This window comes from Papio anubis, chromosome 6 (genome assembly GCF_008728515.1).
Source record: "Papio anubis isolate 15944 chromosome 6, Panubis1.0, whole genome shotgun sequence".
Classification (NCBI taxonomy): Eukaryota; Metazoa; Chordata; class Mammalia; order Primates; family Cercopithecidae; genus Papio; species Papio anubis.
Genome location: NC_044981.1, coordinates 164923198 through 164938633, shown reverse-complemented (window position 1 = coordinate 164938633; position 15436 = coordinate 164923198). Strand labels below are relative to the sequence as shown.

The window sequence follows — 15436 nt, the reverse complement described above, 5'->3', positions numbered from 1 at the left end:
AACAGTCCCCAAGGCCTATTTGAGAGTAGAGGGTGGGAGAAGGGGTGAGGAAGGAAAAACTTTATATCCAGTGCTATGCTTATTACCTGGGTGACAAAATAATCTGTACGCCAAATCCCTGTGGCATGCAATGCACCTATACAACAAATCTGCCTATGTACCCCGAACCTAAAAGTATTAAGAAAAAGAAGAAAACTTTTATAAATAAAGGGGTATTCCTTGTCTGTGGATTAGTAATAGAATGTTCAAGATTCTAAAGATGTAATTTCTCCCCGGATAGACTACAGAGGCAATGGAGTCCTATCAAAATATAGTAGACTTCTGGTATTTATTTCCTTGCTGATTCTAAAATTTATGTAATATAGCAAAGTACCAAAGATATTCAAGACACCCTTGAAAAATATGGTGGGAGAACTTGCTCTACAAAATATCAGCACTTCTTTTAAAGACAAAATAATTATGACAAGTGCAAGAATAGACAGATGCACTAGCCATTCAGAGACGAAGACCCAGAACATTCCCGAATATACACAAACATTTTACTCAGGACCAAGGTGGCAGCAACATGCAAGGGTTCAAAAAGGACAAGACTTTTCAATAGACATTGCACTGGAATATGTGTTTAAAAACAAGTAAATTGTGACACTCCCTCCAAATACAGCACATGAAAAGCCATTCTGGGTGGATTCTAGATCTAGATAAGAAAGGCAAAATGATAAGGTTTCTAGAAGATACCATTAAGTAATGTCTTCAGTAACCTGGGTGAGTAAACATTTCTTCAAAAGGGCACAAAAGGATTAATAATAAATAAGACTATGTAAAAATTACAAACATCTGTACCTCCAGTCTCTCTCTCTTTCTCTCGCTATCTTCATCTCTATCTTTAAAAGGCATCTAAGACAAACCCACATCTTACGTATACTTAACAGGAAAGACTGAATGTTTTCTTTTGCCCTTTCTGTTCAACATGGCATTAGATGTTGTAGCCAGAACAATTAGGTAGGTAAAAGAAGTAAAAGGTACCCATCCTGGAAAGAAAGCAGTAAAACTATCTCTATTTGCAGATGACACGAGCTTCTAGGTAGAAAGTACAAAGAAATTCACACACACACACACAAAACCCCAACTATTGGAACTAATAAACAAGTTCAGCAAAGTTACAGGAATCAATATACAAGAATCTTTTCTCTTTTCTTCTTGAGACAGGGTCTCACTCTGTTGTCTGGCTGGAGTTCAGTGGTGCAAACACAGCTCACTATAGCCTTGACCTCCAGGGTTCAATGGATCCTCTGACCTCAGCCTCCCTCCTGAGTAGCTGAAACTATAGGCGCATGCCACCATACCCTTGCTATTTTTTATATTTTTGGTAGAGACAGGGTTTTATCATGGTGCCCAGGCTGCTCTGGAACGCCTGAGCTCAAGTGATACACGTGCCTCAGTCTCCCAAAGTGCTGGGATTACAGGTGTGTGCTACTATGCCTGGCCTTCCAATCAATATTTAATTTTTATACACTAACAATGAATGTTCTGAAAATAAAATTAGAAAACAATTCCATGTACAATTGTGTCAAAAATAATAAAATACTTAGAAAGTACAAGACTTCTATGCGGAAACTACAAAGCACTGTCAAAAGAAATTAATGAAGATCTAAATAAATGGAAAGACATCCTATGTTTATGGTTCAGAAGATTTAACCTTAAGGTAGCAATACCTGCAATAGGTAAACAGATTTAGTTGTAATTCACATCCAAATCCCACATGGCTTCTTTGCTGAAATTGACAATCTGATCCTAAAATTCATATAGAAATCGAAAGACGCTGGCCAGGAATAGAGGCTCACACCTGTAATCCCAGGACTTTGGGAGGCTAGGCAGGCAGATCACCTGAGGTCGGCAGTTAGAGACCAGCCTGGACATCATGGCAAAGCCCTGTCTCTACTAAAAATACAAAAAGTAGCCAGCTGTGGTGGCATGTGCTTGTAATCACAGCTACTCAGGAGGCTGAGGCACGAGAATTGCTTGAACCTGGGAGGTGGAGGATGAGCTGAGACCGTGCCGTTGCACTCCAGCCTGGGTAACACAGCAAGGCCCTGTTGAAGAAGAAGAAAGAAGAAAGAAGAAAGAAGAAAGAAGAAAGAAGAAGAAGAAGGAGGAGGAGGAGGAGGAGGAGGAGGGGAAGGAGAAGGGGAAGGAGAAGAAGAAAAAGAAATCAAAAAGATGCAGATCAGCCAAAACAATCTTGGAAAAGAAAAAATTGGAGGACTCACATTTCCTGACCTCAAAACTTATTACAAAGCTACAATGATTGAAACAGTGTAGTACTGGCATAAGAATACACATATATTCCAATGCAATGGAACTGAGAAACCAGAAACTGATTTCTGGATCAACTGATTTTCAACAAGTGTCCCAAGACAATTCAATAGGGAAAGAATTGTCATTTCAACAAATGGTACTGGGACAACTGGGTATCTAAATGTAAAAGAAGGGGCCCCTACCTCACACCATATACAGAAATTAATACAAAATAGAACAAAGGCTTAAATGTAAGTGCTAAGACTACAGCAAAATCTTAGAAATCATAGCTGTAAACTTTGTCTTTGGATTAGACAATGGTTTGTTAGGACATCCAAAGCATAAGCAACAACAAAGTAGATAAACCAGACTTCATCAAAATTATAAACATTTTTTGTTGCAAGGGACACTATCAAGAACAAGAAAAAAACTCACAACATGGAAAAATTATTTGCCAATCTTGTATTTCATAAGGGAAGTGCAAATCACGTCTGATAAGGGAATTGTATATTGAATACTCACATCTCAATAACGAAAACACAACCTAAATTTTAAAATGGGCCAAGGATCTGAATAGACAGTTCTCCAAAGGAAATATACAACAAGCACATGAAAAGATGCTCAACGTCCTTAACCATTAGGGAAACACAAATCAAAACCACAGGGAGATACCACTTCACATCTGCTGGACTAAAGACAGAGGTTGGTGTGCACACGGAGAAAATGGAACCCTCATACCCCACTGGCTGGTGGGATTCCACTTGGGAAGCAGTCTGGCAGTTCCTCACAAGGTTAAGCACAGTAGTCACCTACGATCCAGCCATTCCACTCTTAGGTACAATGAAAACATATTGCCACACAAAAACTCATACAGGAATGTCCTTGCAGCATTATTCGTGATCGCTAAAAAATGGAACAACTCACATGTCATCAACAGATGAATGGATAAACAAAATTTGGCACTGCCATGCAGTGGAATATTATTTAGACACACAAAGGAATAAAGTTCTGATGCAATCTGCAGCACAGACGCACCTTGAAAACACCTACCGAAAGGAGCCCCCACAGAGACCACCTGGCGTGTGACTCCATTTCCATCAACTTCCAGAAACCGCAGGGTGGTGGTTCTATGTGTGGGGGTGCGGGAGAGGGAATGGGGGTAGCTACCGATGAGAACAGGGTTTCTTTTGAGGGTAGTGAACACAACTTCGTTAATATACTAAAAAACTGTGGAACTGTACACCTTAAATAATGTGAGTTTTATGGTATGTGAACTGCATCTTAAGCTATTATTTTAAAAATTTAAAAAGCAAGCTGAGCAGCCTGGCCAACATGGTGAAACTCCGTCTGTGCTGAAAATACAAAAATTAGCCGAGTATAGTCGTGCGTGCCTGTAGTCCCATCTACTTGGGAGGCTGAAGCAGAAGAATCGCTTGAACCCGGGAGGTGGAGGTTGCAGTGAGATGAGATCATGCCACTGCACTCCAGCCTGGGCGACAGAGCAAGACCCTGTCTCAAAAAAAAAAAAAAAAAGCAAGGTGCGGTTTCCAAACTGCAAGGTTTTGAAATCTCTACTGCGATTGTAATGGTAACACGGTCCTTGCAATGTGATAATGTCCCAATAATTTATCTTTATAAACATTTTAAAACCTTAACAAGTCCTTTCTCCGCCTTTGTTCCACTTGCGCCTCCTTGCCCCTCTCCCCCGGGCTCCTCCTCCCGGCTGGCCCTCCCCGCTGAAGTCACGGACGCGCTCAGCTGGCCCCGGGGTGTGGGTGCGCCCGCCCTGCCCGCAGTCGGCGAGGGACCCTGGGGGGTCTGCGGGGCGGGCCCAGGGGCAGCCGCGGTGACCTCGGGGCGCGTGCAGACCCCGCCCTCAGCGACCGGCCGCAGATTCCAGCCCACCTTGGCGACCTGTGGAGCCAGGGGCGGAGAGAGGAGGCGCAGGAGGACCCGCGACACAGCTCGGGATCCGCGCGCGCTGGGCCTCCGGCGCAGCTCGTGGGGTTCGGGAGGCCGGGACACTGCCCGGGAGATGTGGACGCCGGGCGGACCCCCGGGGCCCGCGAGCTGGGACCGCCGTAGGTTGGGCGCGAGGTTGCGCGCGGCGTTCGCGGGGCTGCAGGAGCTCCAGGGGCTGCGCGCCACGCAGCAGGAGCGGGTACGGGGCGCCCTGGCCCTGCAGCCCCCGCCCGCGCCCGCCGCTCCCTGCGGTCCCCACGGTCCCCACGGCCCCGAGCAGCAGCTGGAGGCGGCGCTGGCCGCGCTGCAGGAACAGCTGGTAAGGACCGGGCGCCGGGACTCGGGGCTGCGGGGTTTGCGGGCCACAGGCGCTGCTCCCTCCCGGCGCCGGCCGAGACTGTGTGTTAGCGGGAGGGGGGCGTCTGATGGATGGAGGGGACGTCCTTTGGGATTTGATTGGAATGCAGTTGGGTCTCCAAGGAGGGGGACGCGGAGGCCCCGCGCGCAGGTGCCTGGAGGTGAAGCGCACAGATGAGGACCCTGAAAACTGCCCGGGGCTGCAGCCCGCGCTCCACCCTGCGTGGATGTGCGCCCACCCACGCCAGGATCCCGAAACTGGCAGATTTGGGGGAGACACCCTGTTGGTTAGTTACAGCATTGTTCTGACCTATGGGTACTGACCGGCTTTCCCCGGGCGGAGGTGGGCTCGGGATCCTGGCATCACTTCCCGGGGTACCGGGTCCCCCCTGCTGTCTTGGGTTAGGGGCAACAGTGTCCGCGTGGTAAAGCGCACCCCGACTTGTCCTCAGGAATGTGCTGACGTTTCTTACAGGTCGCGTCGCTGTAATAAAGTACTGGGGGAAAGCATGTCGCTGACAAAGGCCTCTTCAACTTTAAAATGTGACCTGACCTGTAAGAAGAGGCGTGTCCTCTGATCCAGAGGAAAGACTCTTTGATTTCCTTGCCACCGGCCCTCTTCAGCACTACCTGGGCGCTCTGAACCCCTCCTTTCACACAATGAAAGAAACTCCAGTCATTACCCCTCTGCTTATTATGTTATTGTATGATTTTGTAAAATTTACTGGAAACAACGCACAAGAGTTTTCATAGTTGCTGTATTTTCTTAAAGACAAACTAAAAAGGCTAGAGAAAGATATCTGTTTACTCGTGTTACCTCTATTACACTAAGTGAAATTTCTTTTACATTAGAAATTTAAGTCTGTCCTGTTAAAAGTTGCTGCCTCTGAACGTTGCCCACGTGAAGCTGCGGCATGACCGTCAGCCTAGCTGGCTCAGCCAGGTTGTTAAAGTAGCAAACCCTTCAGGATTAAAGAATCCCAGTGTGTGGGATGCCTCCCAGGATCCCGGTTATCTCCTGACCTTGTGGAAGACGGAGGTGGCAGACTGTGTGGGATTAACCTGGGCTCCCAACTCTGCCCCTGATGCCTCCTGAGAGGAAAGTAGCTGGTGTACAGACTTTGTTTACTCACCCAGTGACCAAATCCTGACCGTGTGTTTAGGTCATTTGTGTATTTGCACCCAGACACAGTCTCAGCTTCTGCGTGACCTCAGCTCAGCACGCGACAGCCACAGATGTGTTAGACGCATGTGATGGGAAGGGGGTGCTGCTGAGATGCTGGCTTCAACTGTTCCGTCGAGGGGGTGAGAGTGCAGGTGATGATTAACTTGGCTTAAGAAATATACAAATCAAACTTGCAAGTGCTCAGCCTCTAATTACAAGTAGCCTTTTGGAAGAGAAGATCAAACAGGTTTTTTGTTTATTTTATTATTATTTTTTAAATGTGGGGACCAGAAGGAACATGCAGACTTTGTCTTGAAACTTTGTTCTCGGGATGGATTATGTGATCAAAAGAGAAGAATAATTGAATTTGTGTGACATCAGCCCAGGGCTTAACACTTTTACATTTTTCTTACAGGGAAAAACATTAGGAGTGATAGCAGTTCTATAGTGTTGAATACAATGAAAAGCCTTGCTTGCTGGAGCAGTTACACACTCCAGCAACTCCCACCTAACTCAGGGTCCCCTCCGCCCACCCTGGTGCTCACCTGGCCATTGGTCATCATTCAGGTGTGAAGGCAGGAAGAACATTTATCAGGCCCTGAGCAGCTTTAGCCTACAGGAATTCTCAGGTGAGAATGATTGTTGGCATTTCCAGGGATTTAAACAGTCAAGAAAATAGCAGCACTCATCACTTCAAGGCTTATCGCAATGTGCTGCACCTTTTTAATTGCTGTGTCACAAAGGAGAGTGCAGTAGGCGGTGCTTAGTAGGATTCTGTTGAATAAATAAATGAGTGGCTTTTATTGCTGCAACAAAAGGGAAAATGATTTGAGAATTTGGGATCTTCCTGTTCTGAGTTTCTAAGCTGATGAGATCCCCATGCCCTCCGACCCAAGTGGGTTTGCTGCTGCGTGGCCAATCCAGAGAGGGTTCACTCTGTGTCCTCATGTATGTTTGTGAGGAAGGTTGTCGTTCCCAAGAAGTGCCGGCCATTCCCATATTCATAAGGGTTGGGTTCCCCAACAAGCCGTAGATAGAAAGACTGCATCCGCTTCCTGGAACTCAAAGCCCACGTGTAGACCAAAAACCCCATCCTTCACCAGTGGGTACTGTCTCCACAAGGGGAAAGATGCAGAAGAGCTCCGGGAGTCTGCAATGAAATCTTATCCGGAAGAATTTCCCCATCTTGACATTGCTGGTCGTGACTTGTTCTAAAAGTGGCAGCTTGCAACGATTCCTTTTCCCTGGCAGCTTCCCACATTCCATGCTGCAGGAGCAAGCTGTACGTCTGATTCTGCAGCATAAACTTGATGCCCGGCATTTTCCTTGGGCCGACTGTGCTTGCTTTGTGAACACACAGGGGAACCAAGGGAGGCAGGGTGAGAACTTGCTCAAGGCCACGCATTAGGGCCAGCCATCCCCAGAAACCTGCAAGGCTTCGGTAGTGCTTTTAAATCCATGAGTCCAGTCTGTGAACCGGGGACCCCTTTGCTGTTGATTGACAGGTCTCTTTTAAACTTAGGTAATAGCATTTACCTCTCTCCAGAATGGAGGGCATAGCCTTGGAATTCAGGCATAGAACGTTTCCTTTGTGTGTTCTAGCTCTCAGGGATAGAAAGGAGGTGTTTCAGATCCCATCTCCGTATCCTGAACAGTAAGGCCTTTTTCATGCTGATCCTCCGCATGTGCCAGAGAGGTGTGGTGATGGCTAGACTGTTGACTTGCACACGGGAAAGGCACAGCACGTGGAAATCAGGTCATTCTCTTGCAGTGCATAAAGAATGCATTTCAAAGAAAGGGATTAGCCTATTTTTTTTTTTTTTAACATCACCCCCTGGAATAGAAGTCCTCAAACTTTTTGTCATAAGGAACTTTTGTGGTCCCTGGGAAGCTTGTTAAAATGCAGGTTTCCAGGCTTACCCGGTAGGGTCTCAGGAAATGAGTGGGGCCTGGAGCCTGGGGTCTGCAGGTATGCCCAGCTGATCCCACTGCCTGGAGAGGCTTGGTATGAGCGCCTTTATACCAGGCCCTCCTGCCCCTTCCCCAGGCCCAGGGCTTTGGCACAGATGCCCCCGGAGCACACCTTCATCAAGGCTGCCTGGAGTTAGCCTGAATGTTTGCAGAGGGAAGTAGAGCACAGAGGCCACCCAGGGCTCGCTTGCTGCTGTGGAGTGAGTCAGTCCAATCGTGGACATGCGTGGAGATCACACTCTGGGGCTGGCCTTGCAGTGGACTCTCCTCCTTCCTGGCCGCATATATTTTGTGACTGTGAGCACAAAGTCTAACCCTAAGAAAGAGTTAATGTAAAGCACAGTCATACAAACCCCAAGTTAGGGACAGTGGTCAGGGTTACAGGCAGGGAGTAAATCCTGAATGGTGGAGTCCTGCAGACGCAGAGGGGACCTGAGGACGTAATAAATAACCTGTGAGTGCCTGAGAGCTCTGTGTGTCCTGCAGCCCCTAGACCATTAATCAGAAACCAGCAACTGAAGGCCTGGCTGGCCAAACATTAATCACAAAGCAATTAACCCAGCACAGACACGGGGGCGGGAAGGGGGCTGGAGGAGGACAAAGCTGGCTGGGGTGCAGGAGAGTGTGATTTGGAAGAGGAAAAGGCACATAGATCCTTTTAAACGTTGAGGTGTGGCCTCACCAAGGAACTTGATTTTCTGTCGGTACCTTGGGTTTTGTTTTACGACAGGAAAAAGAAAAATCATGGGCTATGAGAATCCACGCCGGCCCCTTTGTTTGGATCCAGGCTTCCTCTTTGCATAGCTGGTGTGGGAAAGCCCGCCTGTGTGTGCTGCGCAGGCTTGGTTGGTGGTGCTGTTCACTTGGATAGCAGTTTACCTGTGTGAAAATGTGCAGGGTCAGAAACCAGTATGTTTACATGAAGCTGGGTGATGCTGGAAGCATAACGTTTTGATTAAATTCAGGATTGGTTTTTGCCGTGTTCACATTCACAGATAATATTATGGCTTCAGATTCTGTCACTGTGCAAACTTTGGAGGTTGTTGGGAGGCCCCGGAGTTGGGTCCTGGAGGAGGAGGTCTGCTCCTGGCACAGAAGCTGTGCGCTGGGTCGAGCTGGGCCTCCGTCCCCTCATCCATGCTGATAGTGGGCACTTGCGTTTGGAAAATCGCAGAAGTCTTTCTCTCATCAGAACAGGAAAGCATTGCAACCTGCCTCTGTTTTGTAATGATTTCTCATATTGTGGAAATTACTGAAGTGATTCCCTGAGGCCCAGGTTATGGGACTCAGGGGAACTGCTCCTTTCCCACGTAAAATTTGAAATAGAATTAATCATTTTCTTAAGAGAACCAACCACATAATTACATTGATTAATTATTTGCCTTAATCTTGATTGTTCATCAAAACAAGAAATGTTTTAGAATTGAAAGAAAAACACACACACATGTACACACACACATGCTCATAATAAGCTTTTTAGAGTTGGGGAAGCTGAGGCCGGGAGAAGGCGCAGCCTCTCAGGGCAGGGCTGTGATGGAAACTTCTAAATACACAGTCCCTTGGCCAGGCACATGCCTGTAATCCCAGCACCTTGGGAGGCCAAGGCAGGTAGACCACTTAAGCCTAGGAGTTGGAGACCAGCTTGGGCAACATGGCAAGACCCCATCTCTACAAAAAATACATAATTAGCAGGGCATGTTGGTGCATGCCTGTAGTCCCAGAGACTTGGGAGGCTAAGGAGGGAGGATCACCTGAGCCTGGGGAGGTCGATGCTGCAGTGAGCGGTGATCGCACCACTGCACTCCAGCCTGGGCAACAGCACAAGACCCTGTCTCCAAAACAAAACAAAAGATCCTGAAGGCTGATTTTCACACTGCATTTATTCCAGGTAAAGCTGACAGTTTCCATGTTTTGCTGAGAACCTTCTCCCCTGGTAGCTCTGCCAAAGCCTGTAACAGTTCAAAATGTTACTTCTTCTATCAGGGAAGGGGAAGGGACTTATTAGTGAAGGAGGAGCTTTTCTTTCTTTCCAAGGGACTTTCTTACCTTCTTGAAAAGTCAAAAGGTTTGTGCTCTGCAGGCACCAGGAGCCCAGAGGCGGCCGAGTAAAAGGACGCCACCGTACCCAGGCACAAGATGCGCAAAGCATTACCACAGGAGGGTAAACCCTTATGCAGGCTGAAAAACGCAGCCAAATAGACGGTGCAGGTTGTTCCTGTCTGCCAAAAGGAGGTGTTGCTTTTGATCCTGATTTCAATCTCATAAGCTGTAGTATACTGTATCCTTATAAAGAAATGTAATTTGGAAAGTGCGGATAAGTGAAGCAGCCTGAACTGGAGAAAATCCGTGTGCGTATGTGTGTGGGGGGAATGGGTCAGTAGACCTTTCTTTTTCTGACGGTGGAGCAAGGAAATGGCTTCAGAATGAGCAGGGGCAGCAGCCAGATTTAGAAGATGTGTTTCGTGTGGACTCTGGGAGTTCAAATTACATTCACAATGCATGGTTCACCCTTTTGAGCCTTAAGTTTTGGTTTCCGTAGGTACAATAGTTCCCTTTCTCTTCTTTCTCTCCTCAGTCCCGGCTGAGACAGCAGGACATCGGCCTGAAGACCCACCTGGACCAGCTGGACCTGCAGATCAGTAAGCTGCAGCTGGATGTGGGCACAGCCTCCGGGGAGGCCCTGGACAGCGACAGCAGGCCCAGCTCAGGTACCAGGGTGCCCTGACCTCCTGGACACAGGGGCAGGCATGCAGCCCAGGCAGAGGTGAAGCCTGTCCTGCCAGTCCCTCTCGGGCTGAAATTCCGTTCCACTGCTCTCCCGGTGTCTGTGCAGGGAGGCGGCCGCTTCATCAGGCTGATCTGAAAGTTAGGAGGCAACACCGAAGCCTTTCTCAGGGCATATATATTAATTGGCTACCTCGCTCTTATTTTTTTAATTTGCAAAAATCACACTGTGGTCTAAATGACACTGTTGGACTCCGGAGGCCTGGGGCTGAAGCACCTCCCCAGCCTGGTCTCCTTCTCAACTTGGCAGGCGCCAGGGAAGAGAGAGAGACAGGGGCCAGGGGCCTGTCCTAAACAGGCTGAAATCCAGAGGAAGAGGCCACCCCTTAGGCAGGCATCGACCACCCAGGACTAAAGGGACCATTTGCCAGGAAAAGGGAGGGCCAGTGCTGCCGAGTGGGGGTGGAGCGGACTCTCATCAACTCACTGACAGCCCCCGAGAAGAATCCTGAGCATCTTCACCTGAGCCACACTCTCCCAGGCCGGCCGTGTGGACGACGGCCCACAGCCTCTGGTAGCCTCAGCTCAGGGGTTCCCCTGGGCCCCCCTGTGCCATGACAAGCTCAGGAGCAAAGGGGTCCCTGGGCTCTTCTGCATGGGAGTCACTGACCTGCCTTGTCTGCTGTGTCCAGGCTTTTACGAGATGAGCGACGGTGGATCCTGCTCCCTGTCCACGTCCTGTGCCTCTGTCTGCAGTGACCACATCTCTCCCTCGCTGGGCAGTTTGTTGCCTGTGGCCCAGGCCCCCAAGGCCAGGCCCAGCATGGGGGACTGGAGGCCCCGGTCGGTTGATGAGACTACTGTGCCAGCGTGGAGACCCCAGGCTACCGAGGAGGGTACCAGGCCCCGGGGCAGCATGGAGAATGCAGGCCAGCCGTGGGGCACATTCTGGCCCAGGCCGGTGTCTACAGGTAAGAAACCGCCAGGGAAGGTGGGGGTCTCATCTCAGGCACGGGATGACGGAGTGCAGTCCCCAGCTGTTGAGGGCAGAGCCAGGGACCCCACATGGGCGCGCCCCCAGGCTCCAACAGATGCTGGAAGGCCTCCGTGGGCCCTGTGGTGGTTTGGATGGAGGCAGGAATCAAACGTGGCCATGTGCATCACCACTGGCTCTTCTAACACACAGCACTTTTCCCTGTATTTAAAATGGACATCAGCAAGCTTAAAAACAATCCTTCAAAAACCCTAGATCCACTGGTGTTTGGAGGGAGAGCGGGGTTGAAGGCGCTGGTGGGGAGAAAACAGGGCTCATGCCTGGATCCCACCCCCTGGCCCGGGAGGGGCTGTAGTTGTCTTCAGACTGTCTCCAAAGGCACAGATGTCATTTTTGGCCTTGTTTTATTTCTAATACAAGGCCTGGTTTAGTAACAACCATTTGGTCTTTTCTTACTGAGAAGCCCCGTGGTTTCCTCCAGGGCATCTGCAGGGACTAGCTTCATGCCCCTGGCCTCCCTCCGGGCTCCATCCACCGCTGCGGGGCCTCTTCAGCCTCCAAGCCTTCAGGGAAATGAGGGCGCTGAACTGAGGACTCTTACTCCCTATGCGTTCTCCTTCAAGGGGAAGGATGAGAATGAGCTGAGGGGGCTGTGCCGCAGGCGCAGACAGGGCCCCGCACCCTGTGTCTGGACGCAGACGGGGCCCTGTGCCCTCTGTCTAGATGCAGATGGGGCCCCGCCGTGCCTAGATGCGGACCCCGGTGACTGGAGTCGCCGTCTCCCGTGGGACCCAGGAGTTCCTCCAAGCAGTGAATGAGCAGCGCTTCCTTCCTGGCTGCATTTCATGAATGAAGTGAAATCAACAGCACACGAAATCCTCTCCGTGTCACGTGTTTGTTCATTTTTCTCGTTCCTAGGTGATCTTGACAGAGCCCTGCTGGCAGACACGGGGCCCCAGAAAGCCAGCGCCGATGCTGAGCTCCTCGGGCTCCTCTGCCAGGGGGTGGACATCCCGCTGCACATGCCAGACCCCAAGTATCGGCAAGACCTGGTGTCCCAGGGCGGCAGGGAGATGTACCCGTACCCCAGCCCCCTGCACGCTGTGGCTCTGCAGAGCCCCCTGTTTGCCCTGGCTAAGGAAACCCCACAGAGCGGTGGCCCCTCGTTCCCCAGGGAGACCTCCCTAGGCCCCGCAGGTCTGAACACCATCCAGAATGGGCCGGTCCTCGAGGCTGGTCCGGCCAGAGCCAGAGCCTATATCGACAGGCTGCTGCATCTGTGGGGCCGGGAGACCCCAGCAAAGGGTAGCGGGGGAGAACAGGGACCTCTAAGGCATGCAGCGTCCCCATCCCCACAGAGGCAGGGTGGCTGGAGTACAGATGGTGGAGGGCGACTATTGGTCTTCGCCCCAGGGAGGGAGGATGAAGGAGGGCCAGCTCAGAGCAGAGGTGCCGGCAGGGGCCCCCAGCAGCAGGGATCCATGCCTCTTGAGGGTCCCCAGCACCCTGGCAACCTTCCAGAGGAGGGCTCCAAGCCCTCGAACAGCTGTGTCCTCAGGGAGACCATGGCGTGGCCCTCTCCCAGCTTGAAGGCCCAGCAGACACCCCCAGCTCAGGACTGTGGACGAGGCAACGTCATATCCCCATCCAGGATGCTGGACAACAGCCCCTCACCGGCCTCTGGGCACTTTGCCCACCCGTCCTTTGCTGCCAGTCTGAAAATGGGTCCCCCCAAGAGCAAGGCCGAAAAAATCAAGAGAAGGCCCACGGACAAGGTGCTGAGGTTTGCAAGGCAGCCGCCGCTTCTACTGGAGAGGCCTGAGGGAGCCCATGCAGCCCCCCAGCCGTCCCTGGAGTGGGACCCTGCCCACTGGTCCCCAGGGAGGGGTGGGCTCCCGCGGAGGCCGACCCTGGCCTGGGAGGCACCCGGGCGCTCGTGTTCCGAGTCTACCCTCTACCCCATGCCTGTCCTCGTCCCCGTGGCGGTGGCCCCGCAGGAGGGCCACCGGACCTCAGCCCAAGCCCTGTTCCCCTTTGAGGCAGCACTGCTCACCTCGGTGGCCAGGAGGAAGCATCGCCGCTGGCAGTCCACCATGGAGATCTCAGCCCGGGCCCGCCTGGCCAGCTGTCCCGAGTCTAACCCGGGGCCCCCCAGGCCCGTGGCCAGAAGAGCAGGTGGCCCACAGGCCCGGGGCCGGCCCTTGCTGGTCCGCCAGGATGCCCAGACCAGGAGCAACTCAGAGCCCTCCAAGCACTCGGCCGAGTGTGACCCGAGGTTCCCCTCAGTCATCCCGGAGACCAGCGAGGGGGAGTCCAGTGACCACACCACCAATCGATTCGGAGATCATGAATCCAGCAGCAGCGACGAGGAGGGCGGCGCCCAGAGCAGGGACTGTGACTTGGCACTGGGCTATGTGGCAGCCGGGCACACGGAGCTGACCTGGACCCAGGAGGTCCCGGTCAGCTCGGGGCCACTCCTGTCCCCCGTGCCCAAGCTGTGCCGTATTAAGGCCTCCAAGGCCCTGAAGAAGAAGATCCGTAGGTTCCAGCCGACGGCCCTGAAGGTCATGACCATGGTGTGAGGCGCAGTGACTGCATCAGGAGAAGCCTGCTGCACACCGGAGCCCTTTTCCCGCAGCGTCCTGTGCATGTCTGGGTTTCAGTGTCATCTCGCCAAGCCGCTTTATCTTCCGAGGCCACCATTTAACAGGAGTCCCCTCCTGTTACATGCTCTGCCCGTGGAGTACGCCGTGAGTCCCCGCCCCAGCAAAGACTTCCATGCAGAGCTCTGGTTTCAGATGCCAGCAGCCTCCCCGGCCGACCTAGCATCTCTTTTTAATGTCTGCCCAGGATACTGCTTCCCGGCAGGCATCTTGTTTTTTACCTTGTCATCCTCCCATGGCCTTCCCCTGCCCTCACTCCCCTCTGGCCTGGGACACGTCTCCCAATCCTTTGACCATTCCTCCCCAAAGGCGTTTTAAAGAGGCGGTTGCAGGACTCCGTGCTGGAAATTGAATTGGAGTTTAAACTCCACGTTACGCTGTCAGCGTACACGGACACCCAAATTATGCCATGATCTCAAATAAAAGGAACTTTTTTTTCCCTCTTAACTTCCTCCTCCCTGTTTCCTTGGGTGGCACATGGTAGGGGCACCATCATCTTCATGCCTGCCCATCACAGGGCACACACCAGCTTTGGGCGGGGAGGGCACCTTATGAGTGAGTAGAGACTAAACTCTGGTTTTAGTATAAAAAGTAGGGCATAGGCTGGGCGCAGTGGCTCATGCCTGTAATCCCAGCACTTTGGGAGTCTAAGGCGGGCGGATCATAAGGTCAGAAGATCAAGACCATCCTGGCCAACATGGTGAAACCCCCATCTCTACTAAAAATACAAAAAACAGAAATAAAAAAAATTAGCTGGGTTTGCTGGCACGCACCTGTAATCCCACCTACTCGGGAGGCTGAGGCAGGAGAATCACTTGAACCTGGGAGGTGGAGATTGCAGTGTGAGGAGATTGCGCCACTGCACTCCAGCCTGGGTGACAAGAGCGAAACTCCATCTCAAAAAAAAAAAAAAAAAAAAAAAAGTAGGGCATAAAAGTGGTTTTTTTTTTTTTTTTTTTTTTTTTGGTGTTTACTTTTCCAAAAGGAATTTTCCTCAACTCTTCAAGAAGAAAGATAGCAGTGCTTTCAGGTAAGCTGCCTGGTGAGGGTCACAGTATTTTCACATCAGAAAGCAGCTTTCTCCTGAAAGATAAGAATTTGACATGAAGGTGGAGAAGGCCATTGAAGCCCCCCATGGACATCCTGGGCCCCTTAGGGCAGATGCAGCTGGGCAGGATCGTTGGAAGGAAGCCAGTCAGAAAACCAGGAAGACGGGAGTAGATTTGGAAGGAGGCGGGAAATATTCCTGGAACCAGGAGTTGGTTTTAGATGCCTATAGGGAACTTCACGTCTAGAACAAAGTGG

At 51.2% G+C, this 15436-nt stretch overlaps 1 protein-coding gene across 1 annotated transcript; it reads left to right on the top strand.

Annotated features, from left to right (window-relative positions):
- Nucleotides 1-4078: 4078 nt before the first annotated feature.
- Nucleotides 4079-14578, top strand: DACT2 (dishevelled binding antagonist of beta catenin 2). The gene is made up of 4 exons (XM_003898409.5): nucleotides 4079-4576; nucleotides 10326-10458; nucleotides 11167-11445; nucleotides 12387-14578. The coding sequence occupies exons 1-4, from the start codon at nucleotides 4331-4333 to the stop codon at nucleotides 14048-14050; spliced, it is 2322 nt and encodes a 773-aa protein (XP_003898458.1). The 5' UTR covers nucleotides 4079-4330; the 3' UTR covers nucleotides 14051-14578.
- The last annotated feature ends 858 nt before the right edge of the window (nucleotides 14579-15436 follow it).

What these genes read in the sequence shown, in the direction of transcription:
- DACT2 (XM_003898409.5), top strand. Translation starts at nt 4,331, where the DNA reads ATGTGGACGCCGGGCGGACCCCCGGGGCCCGCGAGCTGGGACCGCCGT. An exon ending in CGACAGCAGGCCCAGCTCAG is followed by an intron (nt 10,459 to 11,166) that starts GTACCAGGGTGC and finishes TGCTGTGTCCAG; the next exon opens with GCTTTTACGAGATGAGCGAC. An exon ending in GCCCAGGCCGGTGTCTACAG is followed by an intron (nt 11,446 to 12,386) that starts GTAAGAAACCGC and finishes TCTCGTTCCTAG; the next exon opens with GTGATCTTGACAGAGCCCTG.